The sequence below is a fragment of the Moschus berezovskii genome, chromosome 4 (genome assembly GCF_049115385.1).
Source record: "Moschus berezovskii isolate FMDL1 chromosome 4, NW_MosBer_1.0, whole genome shotgun sequence".
NCBI lineage: Eukaryota > Metazoa > Chordata > Mammalia > Artiodactyla > Moschidae > Moschus > Moschus berezovskii.
In genome coordinates, this window is record NC_142463.1 from 14383446 (window position 1) to 14402981 (window position 19536).

At 46.0% G+C, this 19536-nt stretch overlaps 1 protein-coding gene across 2 annotated transcripts; it reads left to right on the forward strand.

Moving 5' to 3' along the window:
• The first annotated feature begins 954 nt into the window (after positions 1-954).
• On the forward strand, positions 955-18032 carry PPIE (peptidylprolyl isomerase E). 2 transcript variants are annotated; one of them, XM_055403042.2, is made up of 10 exons: positions 955-1018; positions 2014-2112; positions 4337-4380; positions 4855-4881; positions 6516-6597; positions 7242-7342; positions 8511-8634; positions 15072-15257; positions 16258-16400; positions 16793-18032. In XM_055403042.2, the coding sequence occupies exons 1-10, from the start codon at positions 988-990 to the stop codon at positions 16952-16954; spliced, it is 999 nt and encodes a 332-aa protein (XP_055259017.2). In that variant the 5' UTR covers positions 955-987; the 3' UTR covers positions 16955-18032. The 2 variants fall into 2 exon arrangements, with proteins under 2 accessions (XP_055259017.2, XP_055259018.2); XM_055403043.2 differs by having other exon boundaries at positions 16584-16937.
• Positions 18033-19536: the final 1504 nt, after the last annotated feature.

The following is a 19536-nucleotide window of genomic DNA, read 5'->3' on the forward strand; positions in this document are numbered from 1 at the left end:
TCCAGGCTTCCACCCAAATCATTCTGGGCACAATGATCAGAGACTATCTTGAAGTATAAATGTGACCATGTAACTACCCATCACAACCTTCAGTAGCTTCTCAGACCCCAAGTATTCCACATGGTTTGCAGGGTCATGCATCCTGCCACCCCTGCCCACCTGCTCTGGTGTTCCACATCCCTCTCCTCCCCAAGGCCCACAAGAAGGCACAGAAGCTGTCTCCTCTCCAGGGAACCGTTTCCCCTGGTCCCTCCTCTCTCTGGCTCCTCTTCTTTATGGTTTCAGCTTAAATGTGGCCTCAGAGAGGTCTTAACCAACTGCTGTGCCTAAAAGAAATGGCTCCATTATTTTGTACCACTTAGGCTAATTTATGTATTGCTACCAGTTGATGTATTCCAGGAGTCGGTCAACGTTTTTCCCAAAGACCCAGATGGTAAATATTTCAAGCTTTGTAGGCTCTGGGTTTGCCCCTGCAGCCTGAAAGCACTCACATATGAATACCAAAAGGAATGAGCAAGACTGCGTTCTGATAAAAATTTTTTATGAAAATTGAATCTAATATAATTTTCACATGTCACGAAATATTATTCTTGTTTCTTCTTCTGTCCCCGCCCCCCAGCTCTTTAAATATGTAAAAACCATTCGCAGCTCCAGGTCGTACAAAAATAGATAGGCGGGGTGGCCCGTGGACCGTACTTTATTCGTTGTTTATTACTTGCGGGCTCCTGAGTCGGTCACGACTAAGCGACTTCTCTCTCTCTCTGACCCCGCAAGGGACTCACCGCAGCAAGGAGCACCGGCAGAGCCAGAGCCTCTTGGCTGAAGCACCAAGATGCACTTACGCTGCACTCGCATCTCGACGGCACTCAGAGGCCGACACGAGTTATGCCAGAGTGGGCGTGGTCTGCGATCGCCGTACGCGGGGGCGGAGCCTTGGGAAAGGGGCGGGCCGAACGCAGGCTTCCGGCGGAAGAGCGCAAGAGCAAGATGGCCACGACCAAGCGAGTGTTGTATGTGGGTGAGCAGGCTTGGGCGCTAGGCGGAGGTTGGGCGAACCGGGCCGCGACTGGGTCGTGGCGTGGAGCTGGACAGGTCCCCGGACGCGGGAGGCGGCGAGCAGCTGTCTAGGTGGCATCTGTGGCGGTATTGCTTGGCCTCAGAGAGTGAGCCTGAGACATAACTGTAATTGCACCTCTCTTGGAAGCCCGCCAACATCTAACAACCACCTCTTCATCACCTGGGACCGGGGCGATGGTTGGAGGACTATTAGGGACCTCTGAATCCTCGCGTCCATTCATTTTACATTCACCGCAGCAATGGCTGAGCCCCTCATTCTTTAGGGAAAGAGTTCCCAGGCTAGCCGCTAAAAATGAGAATAACGTCAATAGCACAGTTTGATGAGAGCTTTGGTGGGGACGGACACCGATGACATAGGCCTCGGTGTGGGGAGAAATGACCCCTCCATTTGGAGAGGTGAGAGCAAATTTTCAGGTTGCGGTGACGCCGGAGATGAGCTGGAAATAGCCAGGTAGCGAAGTAGGAGCAAGTGTGTTTACCGAAAGGGAGCAGCACGAGCAAAAGCCCAAAGGTGTGAAATAGGCAAATGTGTCGTTTTGCGGGAAAGTAAAGGGTAAGAGGCTGAAGAAGTGGACAGGGCCGGTGTACACTGTACAGTCCTAAGTTTTTACTTTATCCCGAGGATAAGGTACTTTAAGCAGGGAAGTGATGAGTTAAAGTCTGTACATTGCCAAGATGGTACTGGTTGGCTTTGTGGAGGAGAAGGGAGGCAGTTAGGAAGCTGTGGAGGGAGTCTCCGGGCTAGATGAGGGTCTGAAAGGAGAGTGAAGAGTGTGCTTCATAAGTAAGTGTGAAGGAGCAAATGAGAGGGATATTTATGAACCCAAAGGACTGAATGGAAAGGTCCCTTCCCTGACAACAGTATGCTAATTTTACAGCAGGGACTTCTCAGAGAATGGAGGATAGTAGTTCAGAAGGCACTTGATGTCTTTGCAGGTGGACTCGCAGAGGAGGTGGATGACAAAGTTCTCCATGCTGCTTTTATCCCTTTTGGAGACATCACAGATATCCAGATTCCTCTGGATTATGAAACAGGTGAGTTGTCTTAGTGTTTCTCATGGCCAGAATCGTCCTGCTAGGAAAGAACTTAAAATTTTTGTAAGTCATATTATAGTACGTTCTAAATATGCTTTGGGCAGCGTGACAGTGATCTTTATGCAGAAGGACGTTTTTGAGACTTGGGGTTGTGAGCTGCAGTATGCTTTTCAGATCCCATATATTGCATTTGAAGTAAGACAAGCTTTTCAGTTAACCAGTAGGAAGATTGGTTTCAAGCTACATGGAGAGTTGTTGTTTCAAACTGCCTGCCGGGCACTCTCCTCCACCTGCTCTCGTGGCAGCTGTGCTGTTAAATAGGGTAGCAGGAAAGCCCAGCTTCAACAATGGGGCCTCAGCTTCTTTGCACCTGAACTTTTCCTTCAGTTAGTATCACAGTTGCAGTTCAGTGCTCTGTCTTAACCTTTGTTGTCATTTTTAAGATTGGAGTTTTAGGTCCAGCTCTCAAGTACAGAACTAGTTTAGAAATCCCACTAGGGGATCATAGAGAGGGAATTTTGGGAGACCCACATGAGTTAATTGATCACTCAAGAAAGCAGGCTCGTTTAGCAACAAAACCAAGCAGCCCTGCTTAACAGCAGCACCATATAGCAGTGACACCTGCATTCTGCTGGTTGAGGTCAGTAAGTTAATGATCCCTTGGCCATGCTCCTGTGCACACACTAAAAACAAAAATATAGGGGAAAGGTGACATTATTCTGAAACCTGAGATGATTTACCATATTTTAATATCTGTTTACTGCCTTCCTGCTCTTTTCCATAGTGCCATGACAGTCCCAGTAGGGCCATGCAGGGTCAGAAACTCCCCTACCCAGCATGTGGGAAGAATCAGTGATGGGGGACTCAAAGAATGAGGAAGAGGGTGTTCTCCTCCTCCTCTGCACTGTCCTTTAATTATAAAAGTATAGCCCAGGACTTCGCTGGTGATCCAGTGGTTGGGAATCTGCCTGCCAATGCAGGGGAAATTCCACATGCCTCGTGGCAACTGAGGCAGTGCTCCATAACTGCTGAGCTGTGCTCTCGAGCTTGTGCTCCACAACAGGAGAAGCCACTGCAATGAGAAGCCCACATACTAGAGAGTAGCCCATGCAACTAGAGAGTAGCCCCGACTCGCCACAACTAGAGAAAGCCTCCATGCAGCAACAAAGACCCAGCACAGCCAAAAATGAATGAATTTTAAAAGTAAAAAAAATTAAATTGTACCCCACTAAGTTCTTGTCACAACACCCTCTTGCCTGCCTCCTTGTATCTCTCACAAGCGTCATATACTAATAAATGACTCTTTCCATGTCACTTTGCTTCTCAATGAATTCTTTTCACAAGGAGACAAAAGAACCTCAGCTACATTAAGTCCTGAGATTGTTTTGTGGGTTCAGCAACCTATGCTCTGCTGAGTCCTGAGACGAGTTGTGTGGCTTCAGCTCCATCATCAACCTCGTATATGGATTTAACCTCCCTGGGACCTTTATATGTATAAAAACGATAAGGTTATGTTGACTCTGTAAGGTTAATTGGTTACTTAAACTAATGCTTTTGTGCACTTGGCCTTTCTAGTTGGCATTGGTTAGATTAGCGTTGACTGAGCATCCTTACCCAGGTTTTAGGATTCATGAATTATGCACAGTTGATGGTCAGAAAGTATGCTTGGAATGAATGATTAATAGATTAAATGACTTCATTTTTCTAGCTGCCTTGCATGCAAAGGTTAAGATTTGATTTGGCTTTGGTAAAGAATGCTGCTTTTAAAGATAAAAAGTATAGTTCATTATTTAGTTATGTTCACTACAAAACGGGCTTCCGTGGTGGCTCAGATGGCAAAGAATCCATCTGCAGTGCAGGATAATTTTCTGGGTTTGATCCTTGAGTTGGGAAGATCCCCTGGAGAAGATAAAGGCTACCCACTCCAGTATTCGGGCCTGGAGAATTCAATGGACAGAGGAGCCTGGCAGGCTACAGTCCATGGGTTCACAAAGAGGCAGACATGATTGAGTGACTTTCACTCACTACAAAACAGTTTAATGTTGCTTGAAATGTTATTTAAACTAGAAAGAATCAGAGTAAGATGGCTTTTTCCTAAATAGTGATGGTGTAGAATTTCTAGTAAATGGATAAGGCATGTGATTGACTTCACTTTCTTTGTGACCACCTGCTTCTTCCTGTTGCCCAGCATGATAATTGCTCGATATTGTCTGCCTTTTTTCAGAAAAGCACCGAGGATTTGCTTTTGTTGAATTTGAGTTGGCAGAGGTGAGAAAATTCTGTTATCTACGTTAGGTCTTTGGCTCGTTATTATCGTTACTGATTACAAAGGGAGCTGTTCTTCATTTGGGGTTGGGTTTTGGGGCCTCGTGCTGATGCTTCCAGAGAGATGAGAAACACTATTTGAAGGAAAGCTGCCTTCGCTTAATGAAACCATGGGCGGTGATTAACATCGCAGACCTGTTAGGTCCTGCCCCTCTTGCTCTGCAGAACTCCTGCAGTCCTGCTCATTGAGCATCTTTGCCTGGTAGCACTTGATACTTTGTCTTCCACTAAATGGCAAATAGCTGAAGTCATCCAGGAAGTGCACTTTTTTAGACACGTGCAACCTGGGTGAGGAAGAAAAAGAGACCTTTTTCTGTTGGATTGTTTTTCTGTTGTCATTTTACCAAGTTTGTGTTTAGACACTACAAGAAGCTTTTGACTGCAAACCTAAATTCGTACCTTGTCTTTTTTTGGCAGGATGCTGCAGCAGCTATTGACAACATGGTAAGGCTGGGAATCCTGCTTCTTACAGAAGTTGCTTTTTGGTGGTACAGAGGGCACTTAGTTCTACATTGGGTTTGCTAAACCTCCAAAGTTACAGGGTTGCATGAGGAAGTACATACAAATTGTCATCGTGTGAAAATATTCACTATGAATTGATCACTTATGAAATTGTCCTTTCTCAAATATCTTTCTCCATTTGATAATAATGTAAAGGCTAATCATCCTTGTTGACCAGTCTGTCACTGGCTGCCTGTGTCTAGGATAGGAAATTGCAAACAATGCAAAGTAATTACACAGTGAAATTGCATATTTTACAAAAGAGGCAGGGTTTCACGAAGTGTTGGACCAGTCAACAATTGAGAAATTTGATAAGGATAATGATAGGATGTGCTGCTGATCCAAGTGGTTGGGACAGCCTAGAGAGCTCCTTGGGGCAATGATGCAGCTCTTGAGTGTGTGTTCCCTCTTCAGGATACTTAGGATTTTCACATCAGATAAGAAATGCAGAGATAATCATACTGTTGATAGGATTTTATTGGAAAAAATACTGCAGATGTATAAACATCCATTATATCTCTTCTTAAAATTAGGCCATAGTTTAAAAGCTGAATTTTAACTATAAGAAATTTATTTTCATTAATTTTAGTTTTATCACAGTACATTCCCAATTTTTTCTCCCTTCACATTTTACTATGAAATTTTCTTCACTGCCTTTAAGTGATTTCACATTGAGTGACCTTTCCTGGTACCAGTTATCTTAGAGTAATAAGGCTTTCCTTTATTCCTCTTCTCTGTTTCCCATTCATCAGTTTTCCTCAGCTCTCAGAGCAAGATCACTTCTCATTGCTTAAGGCTGACCTTGACTTTTGAAAATGAACTCAGGTACTTGGAAATTGCATTTATCCTTGTAATTTCAGAGTACTCTGAACACAGCGTCACTTTTGTTAGCACAGGTCATTGTTAGTATTGAAAGAAAGGAGGTCAGATACTACTGCATATAAACTAGATATACAACAAGGTCCTACTGTATAGCACAGGGAACCTGTTATTTAATGTCTTGTAATAACCTATAATGGAGAAGAATCTGACAAAGATATATATATATATAATGTATATATATATAATGTATATATATTATATATGTAATGTATAACTGAATCAGTTTACTGTATACCCAAAACATTGTAAATCAACTATGCTTCAATTTTAAAAAAGAAAGGGACTTTGCTGGTGGCCCAGTAGCTAAGAATCTGCCTTGTAATGCAGAGGACGCAGGTTCAGTCCCTGGTCAAGGAATTAAGATCCCACATTCCATGGAGCAACTAAGCCTGTACTGCAGCTAGAGAGTCCATGGGCCACAACAGAGACCTCATGTGCTGCACCTAAGACTCAATGCAGTCAAGTAAGGAAATAATAAATTTGAAAGAAAGAAAAGAGGAACTGTATGATGGCTCCCAGGAGGAAATTCTCTGCAGCCCATGGGCTGCTTTGTGGCAGGTGCATAACTTGCTGTTAGGGGATCAGGGATTAAGGGAGAACAAATCATGAGCTTGTCTCAGATGTATCAGAAGTAAATGGAAAGCGTCTTTCTCTTAACCTAACAGTTTAAGCAAATGGATTTTCACACTTTACAGAATGAATCTGAGCTCTTTGGACGGACAATTCGTGTCAATTTGGCAAAACCCATGAGGATTAAGGAAGGCTCTTCTAGACCAGGTGAGTGGGAGCAATACAGATGCCCCATCACACCCTCCAGTTTGGCCTTGCTTGCCTTCCTTGAAAGTAGGCATTGAATGCTTCTCTGGCAGACAGTAGTAGAGGATGGTTTACATTGCAAAGGACATGTGCCACCTTTGTGGGGAAATAAAGAGTGTGAGCTTCTCAGCCACACCAGGGTAATTTTTTCCTTTATGAGAGAAGCCATGCCTGATCTCTCATCTGTCCCCGTTTTCTCAACATTCCTGGCAGGTTCCATCAGGGGCTGGGACTGGCAAGGGCTACACCTTTACCTGGGGCATAGCCTTTTCATGTAGCCCTGCTAAGAGCTTGGAGAAGGAAATAGCAACCTACTCCAGTATTCTTGCCTAGAGAATCCCATGGACAGAGGAGCCTGGGAGGCTATAGTCCATGGGGTTGCAAAGAGTCAGACACGACTAAGCGACTAACACACACAAGAGCTGGACTTCAGGGCTGGCAGTCTCTAAAAGACGGGAACTTGCCTGACACATGTGACTTCCCAAAGTGGAGACCTCTAGCCGAGGTGGCCACAAAATATGTTCTGCTTCGCTGACCAGAGCACCTCCTTAGCAGCTGGCTGATGGCTTGAATTTGTTCTCATCTGCTTACTTCTTTGCTTTCAGTTTGGTCTGATGATGACTGGTTGAAGAAGTTTTCTGGGAAGACGCTTGAGGAGAACAAAGAGGAGGAGGGGTCAGAGCCCCCCAAAGTGGAAACGCAGGAGGTGAGATTGCAGGCTGGCACTTCCCCCCAGAAGACTTTGTTTTTTTAGGTTTTTATGGAAATCTTCAAATGTATATACGAAAGTAGAGAGAATGAACAGTGAACTTACAGTGTTTTGGTGGGGGTTGGTAATGAGTGAACTGAAGAGAAGCTTTACGCCTCTCGTCCTAGTGCTCTGTGTGAGGAGCTTCTCGGCTCTGCTGCATTCTGTCCTGTGATTGCTACTGACAGGGAGGAAGTGTGAGGTGAGGAAGGGTGGTGGTGGGCCTCTGCACCCTCCTCGTCAGCCCCACTCCTTCACGCAAGTGTTGTGCTCCTGGCTCACCGTCTTTCTGTTCCTGACGCAGGGGAGGCAGAGCTGGGTGAGGGTTCCTTCCCTGCAGTCTGGGCACACAGGTTTGAGGCCCTCCCTTCCAGGGAACCTGCCTGGGCACTTCCTTCTGATTCTCAGTGCAGCTGTCTAACCGTTGCCTCTCTGGCTGCCCCTCCCCCTTGTAACTGGTGTTCTGGGTTTCTCTCTTGACTTGTGGTCTCTCTCCCCTCTCTGCCACAACAGCAGCAGTCACTCTGATCTTTGACAGCCTCTCCTAGGCTGTTGGACTCTCCTGGCCTCTGTCTCTAGTCCTGAGCTTCAGACGTTTCTAATGCAAGTGTTGCCCTCCCTCCCCTAATCTTGTTCATCCTGTGTTCTCCGCCTCACTAACTTGCTGCTTTCTGTTCGCATTCACGCAAGCAGGAAATACAGGGCTGCGCACAGAGGGAGGGGATGGTGTTACAGAAGTGAGTCCGTTTAACTGGATTACGGTGGGTGACTTGAGCTGAGGTCTGAAGGTGTTGAGAGTTGTCTGTTTGGGGCCAGAGAGTGTTGTTTGTGAACACACAGGAGGGTGAATGTGAGGCAGCCTCATGTGTCTGAGGGAGTGTGAGGAGATGACCTGCCTGCAGGGTGGGGCTCCAGGTGGACGGTGCTGAAGTCTCCCGTCACTGGATGTCAAACTGGGGGCCATGGCTGTGGCCTTCACCTTCTCCTGCAGCCCCAGGGCCTTCCCTGTCGTCACCCTGTTCAGCTTGCTCACTAGTTGGGTTCTCAGGTGTGTTCATTCACACTCGCTCTCCCCGCTGGGGAGTCAGGCTGTTCTCTCTAACCTGGCCATTTCTCCTGCACCTAGGGAGAGCCCGCTGTAAAAAAGGCCCGGTCAAACCCTCAGGTGTACATGGACATCAAGATTGGCAACAAGCCAGCTGGCCGCATCCAAATGCTCCTGCGTTCAGATGTCGTGCCCATGACAGCAGGTGAGCAGTTTTTTCTTTACTACAAGTGAATGTATATTGATAGTTGGTTGGTTTTTCTTTTTTAAAGTACACACACACACACTCCACACACACACACACACTCCACACACACACCCCCCACACACACACTCCACACACACACACTCCACACACACACACCCCCCACACACACACTCCACACACACACACTCCACACACACACACACACACACACACACACACACACCCCACACACACCCCCCACACACACCCCCCCCCACACACCCCCCCCACACACACCCCCCACACACACACACACTCCACACACACACACTCCACACACACACACTCCACACACACTCCACACACACACACTCCACACACACTCCACACACACACACACACACACACACTCCACACACTCCAACAGTGTTGAAGGCAATAAATTGAAAATCTGAGTCTTTGTTCCTTCTCCATATCTAATCATACTCTTCAGAAGTAACTACCGATAACTAACAACTTCTTGAATATTTTTTCATTTGTTAAGTATTGAATTCTATTTATTCTTCTTTTAATCTGAATTTTACTATGTAGACATGTAGTTAGGAATGTTAATTTCACAGTTTGTTTTGAAAAACACAGTAGTGCCCCCATGCTGTCCTGCCCTACTGCCATCCCCGAGCATCATTTGCTGCTTCTCAGAGGCAGCCAGTTTCAACTCTTAGTGATTCTTTTGGTTTTTAATCTCCATATTTGTAGATAACAGATGTATGTTACTACTCTCTGGCTTTTTTGTTTTAATGTCTTTTCGTTTTAGACATCTATTGACTTCCCACTTGAGAAGATAAGGGATTAGCTTTTTAAATGCGCTTCCCGGCTCCTTCATCCTTTTATGTTGTTACCATAATTTTAGTTAGGTCACAGGTTATTCTGTGTAAGCATCATACTGTGATAGCTTCTTTTCATGCACAGCACTTCGTTTTCCCTAGAATTCATAATTGTCTTGTTTTCACATTTGCTTAGTATTCTGTGCACATATTCCTGAGCTTTCCCAAATTTTCCTGCTTGTATAAATCTTCATCATGTTCGAACACATCCGATGTTTTGTCAGTGTCATGTATTCCTCCCTGCAGCCGTCTGGCCTCCCCCAGCTTGGGCCAGTTGCCTTCCAGGCCCGTCTCACCGTCTCACAGCTTTTGTCTTGGGACCTCCTGCTTTCGTTTCCTGTGTTGGGACCTGTGTTGTCTTTTTTGATCTATTCCCGTATTTTGGGAGAGGACATAACTCTGTAGCTTCTGGAGAAAAGAGCTTAGAGGGTCAGGTTTTTGAGACTGATGTGTGGAAATTTCCAGTTTCCCACCTGATAGTTTGGATGTAGAACTGTAGAGAAGTCTAATGTCACTCTGATTCTTGGTCCTTTATACAAAACCATTTTTTTTTTCTGTCTAGAGCTGAGCTGTCCCAATATGGTAGTCACTGTCCACATGTGACTCTTTAAATTAATTCAAGTTCTCTTCTACAGGGGATCTTCCCAACCCAGGGATCAAACCCAGGTCTCTCAAATTGCAGGCGGATTCTTTACTGTCTAAGCCACCAGGGAAGCTCACGAATCCTGGAGTGGGTAGCCTATACCTTCTCCAGTGGATATTCAGTTCAGTTCAGTCGCCCAGTCGTGTCTGACTCTCCACGACCCCATGAATCACAGCACGCCAGGCCTCCCTGTCCATCACCAACTCCCGGAGTTCACTCAAACTCATGTCCACAGAGTCGGTGATGCCATCCAGCCATCTCATTCTCTGTCGTCCCCTTCTCCTCCTGCCCCCAACCTTTCACAGCATCAGAGTCTTTTCCAGTGAGTCAACCCATCACATGAGGTGGCCAAAGTATTGCAGTTTCAGCTTTAGCATCAGTCCTTCCAATGAACACCCAGGATTGATCTCCTTTAGAATGGACTGGTTGGATCTCCTTGGAGTACAAGGGACTCTCAAGAGTCTTCTCCAATACCACAGTTCAAAAGCATCAATTCTTCGGCGATCAGCTTTCTTCACAGTCCAACTCTCACATCCATACATGACCACGGGAAAAACCATAGCCTTGACTAGACGGACCTTTGTTGGCAAAGTGATGTCTCTGCTTTTTAATATACTATCAAGGTTGGTCATAACTTTCCTTCCAAGGAGTAAGCGTCTCTTAATTTCATGGCTGCAATCAGCATCTGCAGTGATTTTGGAGCCCCAAAAATAAAGTCTGACAGTGTTTCCACTGTTTTTCCATCTATGTCCCGTGAAGTGATGGGACCAGATGCCATGATCTTTGTTTTCTGAATGTTGAGCTTCAAGCCAACCTTTTCACTCTCCTCTTTCACTTTCATCAAGAGGCTTTTGAGTTCCTCTTCACTTTCTGCCATAAGGGTAGTGTCATCTGCATATCTGAGGTTATTGATATTTCTCCCGGCAATCTTGATTCCAGCTTGTGCTTCTTCCAGCCCAGCGTTCCTCATGATATACTCTGCATACAAGTTAAATAAGCAAGGTGACAATATACAGCCTTGACATACTCCTTTTCCTATTTGGAACCAGTCTGTTGTTCCATGTCCAGTTCTGACTGTTGCTTCCTGACCTGCATACAGGTTTCTCAAGAGGCAGGTCAGGTGTTCTGGTCTTCCCATCTCTTTCAGAATGTTCCACAGTTTATTGTGATCCACACAGTCAAAGGCTTTGGCATAGTCAGTGAAGCAGAAATAGATGTTTTTCTGGAACTCTCTTGCTTTCTCCATGATCCATCGGATGTTGGCAATTTGATCTCTGGTGCCTCTGCCTTTTCTAAAACCTGCTTGAACATCTGGGAGTTCACAGTTCACATATTGCTGAAGCCTGGCTTGGAGAATTTTGAGCATGACTTTACTAGCGTGTGAGATGAGTGCAATTGTGCGGTAGTTTGAGCATTCTTTGGCATTGCCTTTCTTTGGGATTGGAATGAAGACTGACCTTTTCCAGTCCTGTGGCCACTGTTGAGTTTTCCAAATTTGCTGACATATTGAGAGCAGCACTTTCATGGCATCATCTTTCAAGATTTGAAATAGTTCAACTGGAATTCCATCACCTCTACTAGCTTTGTTCGTAGTGATGCTTTCTAAGGCCCACTTGACTTCACATTCGAAGATGTCTGGCTCTAGGTCAGTGATCACGTTATCTTGACTATCTTGGTTGTGAAGATCTTTTTTGTACAGTTCCTCTGTGTATTCTTGTCACCTCTTCTTAATATCTTCTGCTTCTGTTAGGTCCATACCATTTCTGTCCTTTATCGAGCCCATCTTTGCATGAAATGTTCCCTTGGAATCTCTAATTTTCTTGAAGAGATCTCTTGTTTTTCTTATTCTGTTGTTTTCCTCTATTTCTTTGCATTGATCGCTGAGGAAGGCTTTCTTATCTCTCCTTGCTATTCTTTGGAACTCTGCATTCAGATGCTTATATCTTTCCTTTTCTCCTTTGCTTTTCGCTTCTCTTCTTTTCACAGCTATTTGTAAGGTCTCCTCAGACAGCCATTTTGCCTTTTTGCATTTCTTTTCCATGGGGATGGTCTTGGTCCCTGTCTCCTGTACAATGTCACGAACCTCCGTCCAGAGTTCATCAGGCACTCTATCTATCAGATCTAGACCCTTAAATCTATTTCTCACTTCCACTGTATAATCATAAGGGATTTGATTTAGGTCATACCTGAATGGTCTAATGGTTTTCCCTACTTTCTTCAATTTAAGTCTGAATTTGGCAATAAGGAGTTCATGATCTGAGCCACAGTCAGCTCCTGGTCTTGTTTTTGCTAACTGTATACATCTTGTCCATCTTTGGCTGCAAAGAATATAATCAGTCTGATTTCGGTGTTGACCATCTGGTGATGTCCATGTGTAGAGTCTTCTCTTGTGTTGTTGGAAGAGGGTGTTTGCTATGACCAGTGCATTCTCTTGACAAAACTCTGTTAGCCTTTGCCCTGCTTCATTCCGTGCTCCAAGGCCAAATTTGCCTGTTACTCCAGGTGTTTCTTGACTTCCTACTTTTGCATTCCAGTCCCCTATAATGAAAAGGACATCTTTTTTGGGTGTTAGTTCTAAAAGGTCTTGTAGGTCTTCATAGAACCGTTCAACTTTGGCTTCTTCAGCGTTACTGGTTGGGGCATAGGCCTGGATTACTGTAATATTGAATGGTTTGCCTTGGAAACGAACAGAAATCATTCTGTCGTTTTTAAGATTGCATCCGAGTACTGCATTTTGGACTCTTGTTGACCATGATGGCTACTCCATTTCTTCTAAGGGATTCCTGCCCACAGTAGTAGATATAATGGTCATCTGAGTTAAATTCACCCATTCCAGTCCATTTTAAATCCAGTGGATATTCCCGACCCAGAAATCAAACTGGAGTCTCCTGCATTGCAGGTGGATTCTTTACCAGCTGAGCTACCAGGGAAGCCCAATAGAAACTCGGGACTCATTAAACAGTCACTCCCTTTCTCCTCTACTCCCAGCCTCTGATAATGGTTAATCTACTTTCTGTCTCTCTGAATTTACTATTCTAGACATTTCATATAAATGGAGTCATAACAGTAGTTGTCCTTTTATGTCTGACGTATTTCACTTAGCATCGTGTTTTCAGGGGTCATTTAGGTATCAGTATGGCTGGGTAATATTCCATTGCCTGAATAGTCCACAGTTAGTGTCTCTACTCATTTGTTGATGGACACTTGAACACTGGTTCCACTTGCCGGTTATTATGAATAATGATACTGTGAACATTTGTGTACAAACAAGTATTTAAATCCGTTTTCAATTATTTTGGGTGCCTCCCGAAGACTGGAAAGGCTGGGTCATATGGTAATGCTAGCTTGACTTTCTGGGGAACTGCCAAATTACTTTCTACAGTGGCTGCACCACTTTCCATTCTCATAAGCAATGTATACGCGTTCTAGTTTCTTTACATCCTCACTTGTTCTGTTTATCATAGCCATCCTAGTAGTTGGGAAGTGGGGTCTCATTGTATTTTGATTTGTATTCCCCTGATCATGGCATCTGGTCCCATCACTTCATGGGAAATAGATGGAAAAACAATGGAAACAGTGTCAGACTTTATTTTTTTGGGCTCCAAAATCACTGCAGATGCTGATTGCAGCCATTAAATTAAAAGACACTTACTCCTTGGAAGGAAAGTTATGACCAACCTTGATAGTATATTAAAAAGCAGAGACATCACTTTGCCAACAAAGGTCTGTCTAGTCAAGGCTATGGATTTTCCCGTAGTCATGTATGGATGTGAGAGTTGGACTGTGAAGAAAGCTGATCACCGAAGAATTGATGCTTTTGAACTGTGGTGTTGGAGAAGACTCTTGAGAGTCCCTTGGACTGCAAGGAGATCCAACCAGTCCATTCTAAAGGAGATCAATCCTGGTTGTTCATTGGAAGGACTGATGCTAAAGCTGAAACTGCAATACTTTGGCCACCTCATGCGACGAGTTGACTCACTGGAAAAGACTCTGATGCTGTGAAAGGTTGGGGGCGGGAGGAGAAGGGGACGACAGAGAATGAGATGGCTGGATGGCATCACCGACTCTGTGGACATGAGTTTGAGTGAACTCCGGGAGTTGGTGATGGACAGGGAGGCCTGGCGTGCTGTGATTCATGGGGTCGCGGAGAGTCGGACACGACTGAGCGACTGAACTGAACTGAATGAAACATCTTTTCATGTGCTTAGGGGTAGGAGCCGTTGCGTATCTTCTTTGAGGAAATGTCTGTGAAAGTCTTTTGTGTATTTACTTACTAGGTTGGTTTTTTGTTGTTGCTTTGTAGGAGTTCATTCTATATTCTGGATATTAAACACTTAAGAGAGATGATTTGCGAATGTTTTCTTCCATTCCCCAAGTTGCCTTTGCATTTTGTTGAGAGTGTCTGTCCTTTGATGTCTAAAGTTTTTCATTTGGATGAAGTCTCACTTGGCCAATTTTTTGTTACTTATACTCTTTCAGTTAAGACATTGCCAAGTGCAAAGTCACAAGACTTGACCTGTCTTTTTCTCTAAGATCCTGTTTGATCTTTCTTTTTAAAAATTGCTTTACCACAAGTTTAGGGTGGAACAGATCTAGAATGCTTGTATTCACGCCTTCTTTAACTAGAATCCCTTCTAATCCTTCAAGATAATCAGTATCTCAAAGGTTTATAATGAACATATCATATTTTGAAATGAAAATACGAACATTAAAAAAATATAACATAGTTTTTCAGAGTCTAGTTAGAGATCTCATTGTTTGGTTTTTTTGACCATGCGCCCAAGGCATGTGGGATCTTAGTTCCCCACCCAGGGATTGAACCTGTGCTCCTTCCTTGGAAGCATGGAATGTTAACTACTGGATCATCAAGGAAGTCCCCCCATTGGTTTGTTTTTTAACTCAGGCGCCTTTTCCTTTCTTGGCCCCAGAGAATTTCCGCTGCCTGTGCACCCACGAGAAGGGCTTTGGCTTCAAGGGCAGCAGCTTTCACCGCATCATCCCCCAGTTCATGTGCCAGGGCGGTGATTTCACCAACCACAACGGCACCGGGGGCAAGTCCATCTATGGGAAGAAGTTTGATGACGAAAACTTTATCCTCAAACACACAGGACCAGGTGGGATCCGATTGGTGGATGATGGTCAGCGGGCCGGGCTGGGGCAGGATGGCCGCGCAGGGGTGGGTGACAGGCTGTGGTTCTGGTCTCCTCCAGACCCCCACCCAGGGAACAGAGGAGAGGCGTTCGGCCTGGCTGGAACGGAGCAAGCTTGTTTCCATCTGAGTGCTGCCCGTCCCCTACCATGTCCACAGCTGTGGGCGTAGCTTAAATTTTGTGGTTAGCCATTGTAAGCCTGCTCTTCTTCCCTCAACCCTGTTGCCTGCCTCTCTGTCAGACTCTCTAATAAAAAATTTCAGTGGTTGGTTCCCCAGCAACTAGAAAAAAATACAGAACTGTACTGATATTTAAGCCTTCTGTTCTTTGGGGGCCCCCGGCCGCCGCACTAGACAGAGCTCCCTAGTTCACGCTCAGTCGAGGTCAGAGACGACAGCTGCCTCCTTCCCTCCTGAAACCTCCACTTCACCCTCTGCCCCAGCTGATGCCTGGCCTCCCGCATCTGTCCACACCTGCCTGCGCTGACTTCCCGCCCAAGTACCGGGGTTGAGCCACCTCCCCTCTGCTCGTGACCTGGACCCTCCCACCCCTCGCCCTTCGGACCCTGGTTCTGCACTCGTGCCCCGCCGCTGCCTCGTGTAATGCCTGTCCCCTGCTCTGCTCGATCCGCCCATCAGCACAGAAGCACACAGTGTCGGTCTTTTCTTAGATTCATGTCCCCCCTCAGCTATCACCCTTGCCTCTGGTCCCCTTTTTCACCAACACTTGCTGAAAAAGTTATCTAGACTCCCTGCCTTTGGTTCTCTCGGTCCCCCTCCAGACAGACTTCCAGCGCCACTGGTCCACTGAAGCCACTCTTCTCTACCCGGCCCATAGTCAGCTCCTGGTCCTCGTCCCATTCGCCCTCCCATCTGCAGGTGCGGAGGCAGCATCTGCACTCCCCACTCCGCGCCCAGGACCACCAACAGGGTCGGGGGAGCTGACGGGCGCTTCTCTCCCCCAGGCCTGCTCTCCATGGCCAACTCCGGCCCAAACACCAATGGCTCCCAGTTCTTCCTGACGTGTGACAAGACGGATTGGCTGGATGGCAAGCACGTAGTGTTTGGGGAGATCACGGATGGCCTGGACGTCTTGCAGCAGATTGAGGTGGGTGGCTGCCAGGGCCCCTGGCGCATAGCCATGAATGTGGGAGAGCTGACTCGGGGCCTGGAGAGAGACCACAACAAGCTGCTGCTGGGATGGGGTGGGCAGAGGGGTGGGTACCCCTGAGCCAGCCTTACTTTCCACCCTCCCTCCCCTGATTCCTCCTCTTCTGTTCGGCCCACAAAGGCCCAGGGCAGCAAGGACGGGAAGCCCAAGCAGAAGGTGATCATCTCCGACTGTGGGGAGTACGTGTGAGAGGGGAACTGTCAACCTGGGGAACCAGCACCTGAGGTGTCCCGGCAGCGAGCAGGGCTTCGTGTTCTGGCCCTTCCTCAGGGTCAGCGTGGGGCAGCTCCTCTGCAGACACAGCCTGCGCCACCTCTGGTCTTCCTCAGGTGTGGCCTTGGGCCTGGGGCAGCCCTTCCCACTGTGGACAGCTGTGCATGGCCTTTCCAGGCCTTTACCGCCAGGACTTCTTTTGGGCCCACCTGTGTGACTCCTGGACATTTTCTTCTGGTAAAATAAATCCTCGTTTTTGTACTGCTGCCTCCAGCTAGTTCTGGGAGTTGTCAGATGTCGCCTGTAAAGCTAAACTGTCCCCTGAGACGGGTTGGTGAGTGAATAGGGCGTAATCTCTTCCCCCCAGTTTTTCTTTTCTTCCCTTGGACAATTCCCTGAGATGCTGGGTGATAAATCTTCAGGTCAGGTACCCTTGTCAGACCACTGTCAAGACCGTGGGCATCAAAGACAGTGGGAAGATTCCTGTCTTCAGTGCCTCCACTCCCACGTCGCACTGCTGGCCTCAGAGCCAGCGAGTGTATTGCTCAGTCTCCATGATACATTTGCTTATTTGCTCACTTTCATTTTACAGGTTTTTTTAAATGATGCTTTATTACTCACAGTGCCTTTTCCATGCTAGGTACTATACGTATTTGTCAGGAGACAAGAGGTTAGCAAACCCCTTGGTTCTAATGCAGCCCCACTACCTGGTTTTATGAGTGAAGTTTTATTGGAACAGTCATAGCCATTGGTTTACATATTCTTACTGCAGTGACAGAGTGGAGTAATTGGTGACAGATACCATATGGTCTCCAGAGAAATAGAACCAATAGGATGTGCCTGTGTGTACACAGAGAAAGATTCATTATACAGGACTAACTCTACAGTTGTGAGGGCTGACAAGTCTGATAGCTGCAGGACAGGCCAGCAGGCTGGAGCCCCAGGGAGAGTTGATGTTGAAGCTTGAGTCCAAAGAGTCTGTTCTGAAGGCAGAATTCCTTTCCCTCATGGGACCCTTGTCTGTCTTTCTTGAGGCCTTCAACTGATTGCATGAGGCCCACCCACACTGTTTGGGGGAGAGTCATCTGCTTTACTTCAGACATACTGATTTAAATGTCAGTCACATCTGAAAAATACCTTCACAGCACCATCTGGACCGGTGTTTGGCTAAAATGTGGATCCCACAGCCTAGCTATAGACAGAAAATTAACCAACCAACAGCATCCCTCACTAGCTTCCCCAGGGCCAGGCCCCATCTCTGCTGGGTGTGGTGGCTGGCACAGAGGAAGAGGCCCAGGCTTGTGGCCCTGGGACTCTGTGGCTTGGGGGTTTCTCACAGCATGTCTGCTCCAGACGCTGCGGGCACAAAAAAAGACACTTGTACCTGCTTTTTAGTGGTGAAAAAGAGTTCCAGGTGATGGAAAACTAGAGAGCTATATTTTCAAAACGTATTTATTACGGGAAATTATATAATGTGGAGAAAGCACATCTAAAGCAGTTTAAATAATACAGTATGAGTCCAATTTTGTACAAATACCTATCTGTAATATGTAAACATCTATATTTTATATATGTATATATCTTAAGAAAAAAGCCTAGAAATAAATTCAACAAAATATTAACTAGCATTTTTATCTGACTTGTAGGATTATGGTGATTTGAATTGTATTTTATTTTTTTGTTTTTTCCAAATTTTCCTCCAAAATTGCATTGTTGCTGTAATAAAAGCACATTAAAAAAAAAAAGTGGGTCAAGTGCTTATAAAAGGCCTCTCCATGAGGAGTAACACTCAGGATGGACAAGCCCTGTTTAAATTGCCTAAAGGGCACCTCGACAGTGCTGAGTACCCTCAGCAGGCTCCTGGGAACACAGAGCATGGTGTCACCACCCTGGCCACTGCCGCATAACTGGCCACTTGCCCAGGCCTTTAAAGCAGGTGAGAACACAAGTCCTGTCCTCAAAGGATTGTGGTGTGTAAATGTTTTAGGAAAAAGCACAGCTCTGAACAAACACCATCACCCACAAAATACATTCTCAGAAGAAGTTTTAGTGACCAAGCACAGAAGGGGCTCAAAACTAGCAAATTCTTTTGTAATAATACTGACAGATACCAGTTGTTAAGTAGAATCTGCCTGCAATGCAGGAGACCCAGGTTCAATCCCAAGGTCAGGAAGATCCCTTGGAAAGGGGAATGCAGCTCACCCCAGTATTCTTAGGGGCTTCTCTGGTAGCTCAGTTGGTAAAGAATCCACCTGCAAGACCTGGGTTCAATTCCTGGGTCAGGAAGATTCCCTGAAGAAGGGATAGGTTACCACCCCAGTATTCTGGCCTGGAGAATTCCATGGACAGAGGAACCTTCCATGGGGTTGCAGAGAGTTGAACACAATTGACTTTCACCAGTTGTTAAGTATTTATATGCCAAGTGAAGTCACTCACTTGTGTCTGACTCTTTGTGACCCCATGGACTGTAGCAAACAGGCTTCTCCATCCATGGGATTTTCCAGGCAAGAGTTCTGGAGTGGGTTGCCATTTCCTTCTCCAGGGGATCTTCCCAACCCAGGGATTGAACCTGGGTCTCCCACATTGCAGGCAGATGCTTTACCCTCTCAGCCACCAGGGAAGCCCATTTATATGCCAGAATGACACTAAATATTTGTGTACACAGATGATCTTTTTAATAGCTTGGAAGGAAAGAGCCACTATCCTGCTCTTCAGAGGAAGAATACCCAGGATTCAAGTCCGTTTGGCTTCAAAAATCTGTGCTCTTGTTCTGCCTGCTGCCTCTTTCCTATTTTGTAGGAAAATTTCCAGAACACGTTACTAGCCTACCTTGGTTTGAAACAGTGAACCTGATGTGATG

Coding starts and splice junctions, on each gene's coding strand:
- PPIE (XM_055403042.2), top strand. CDS start 988: ATGGCCACGACCAAGCGAGTGTTGTATGTGG. Junction 15,258..16,257: donor CCTCAAACACACAGGACCAG/GTGGGATCCGAT, acceptor TCTCTCCCCCAG/GCCTGCTCTCCATGGCCAAC. Junction 16,401..16,792: donor ACGTCTTGCAGCAGATTGAG/GTGGGTGGCTGC, acceptor GGTCTTCCTCAG/GTGTGGCCTTGGGCCTGGGG.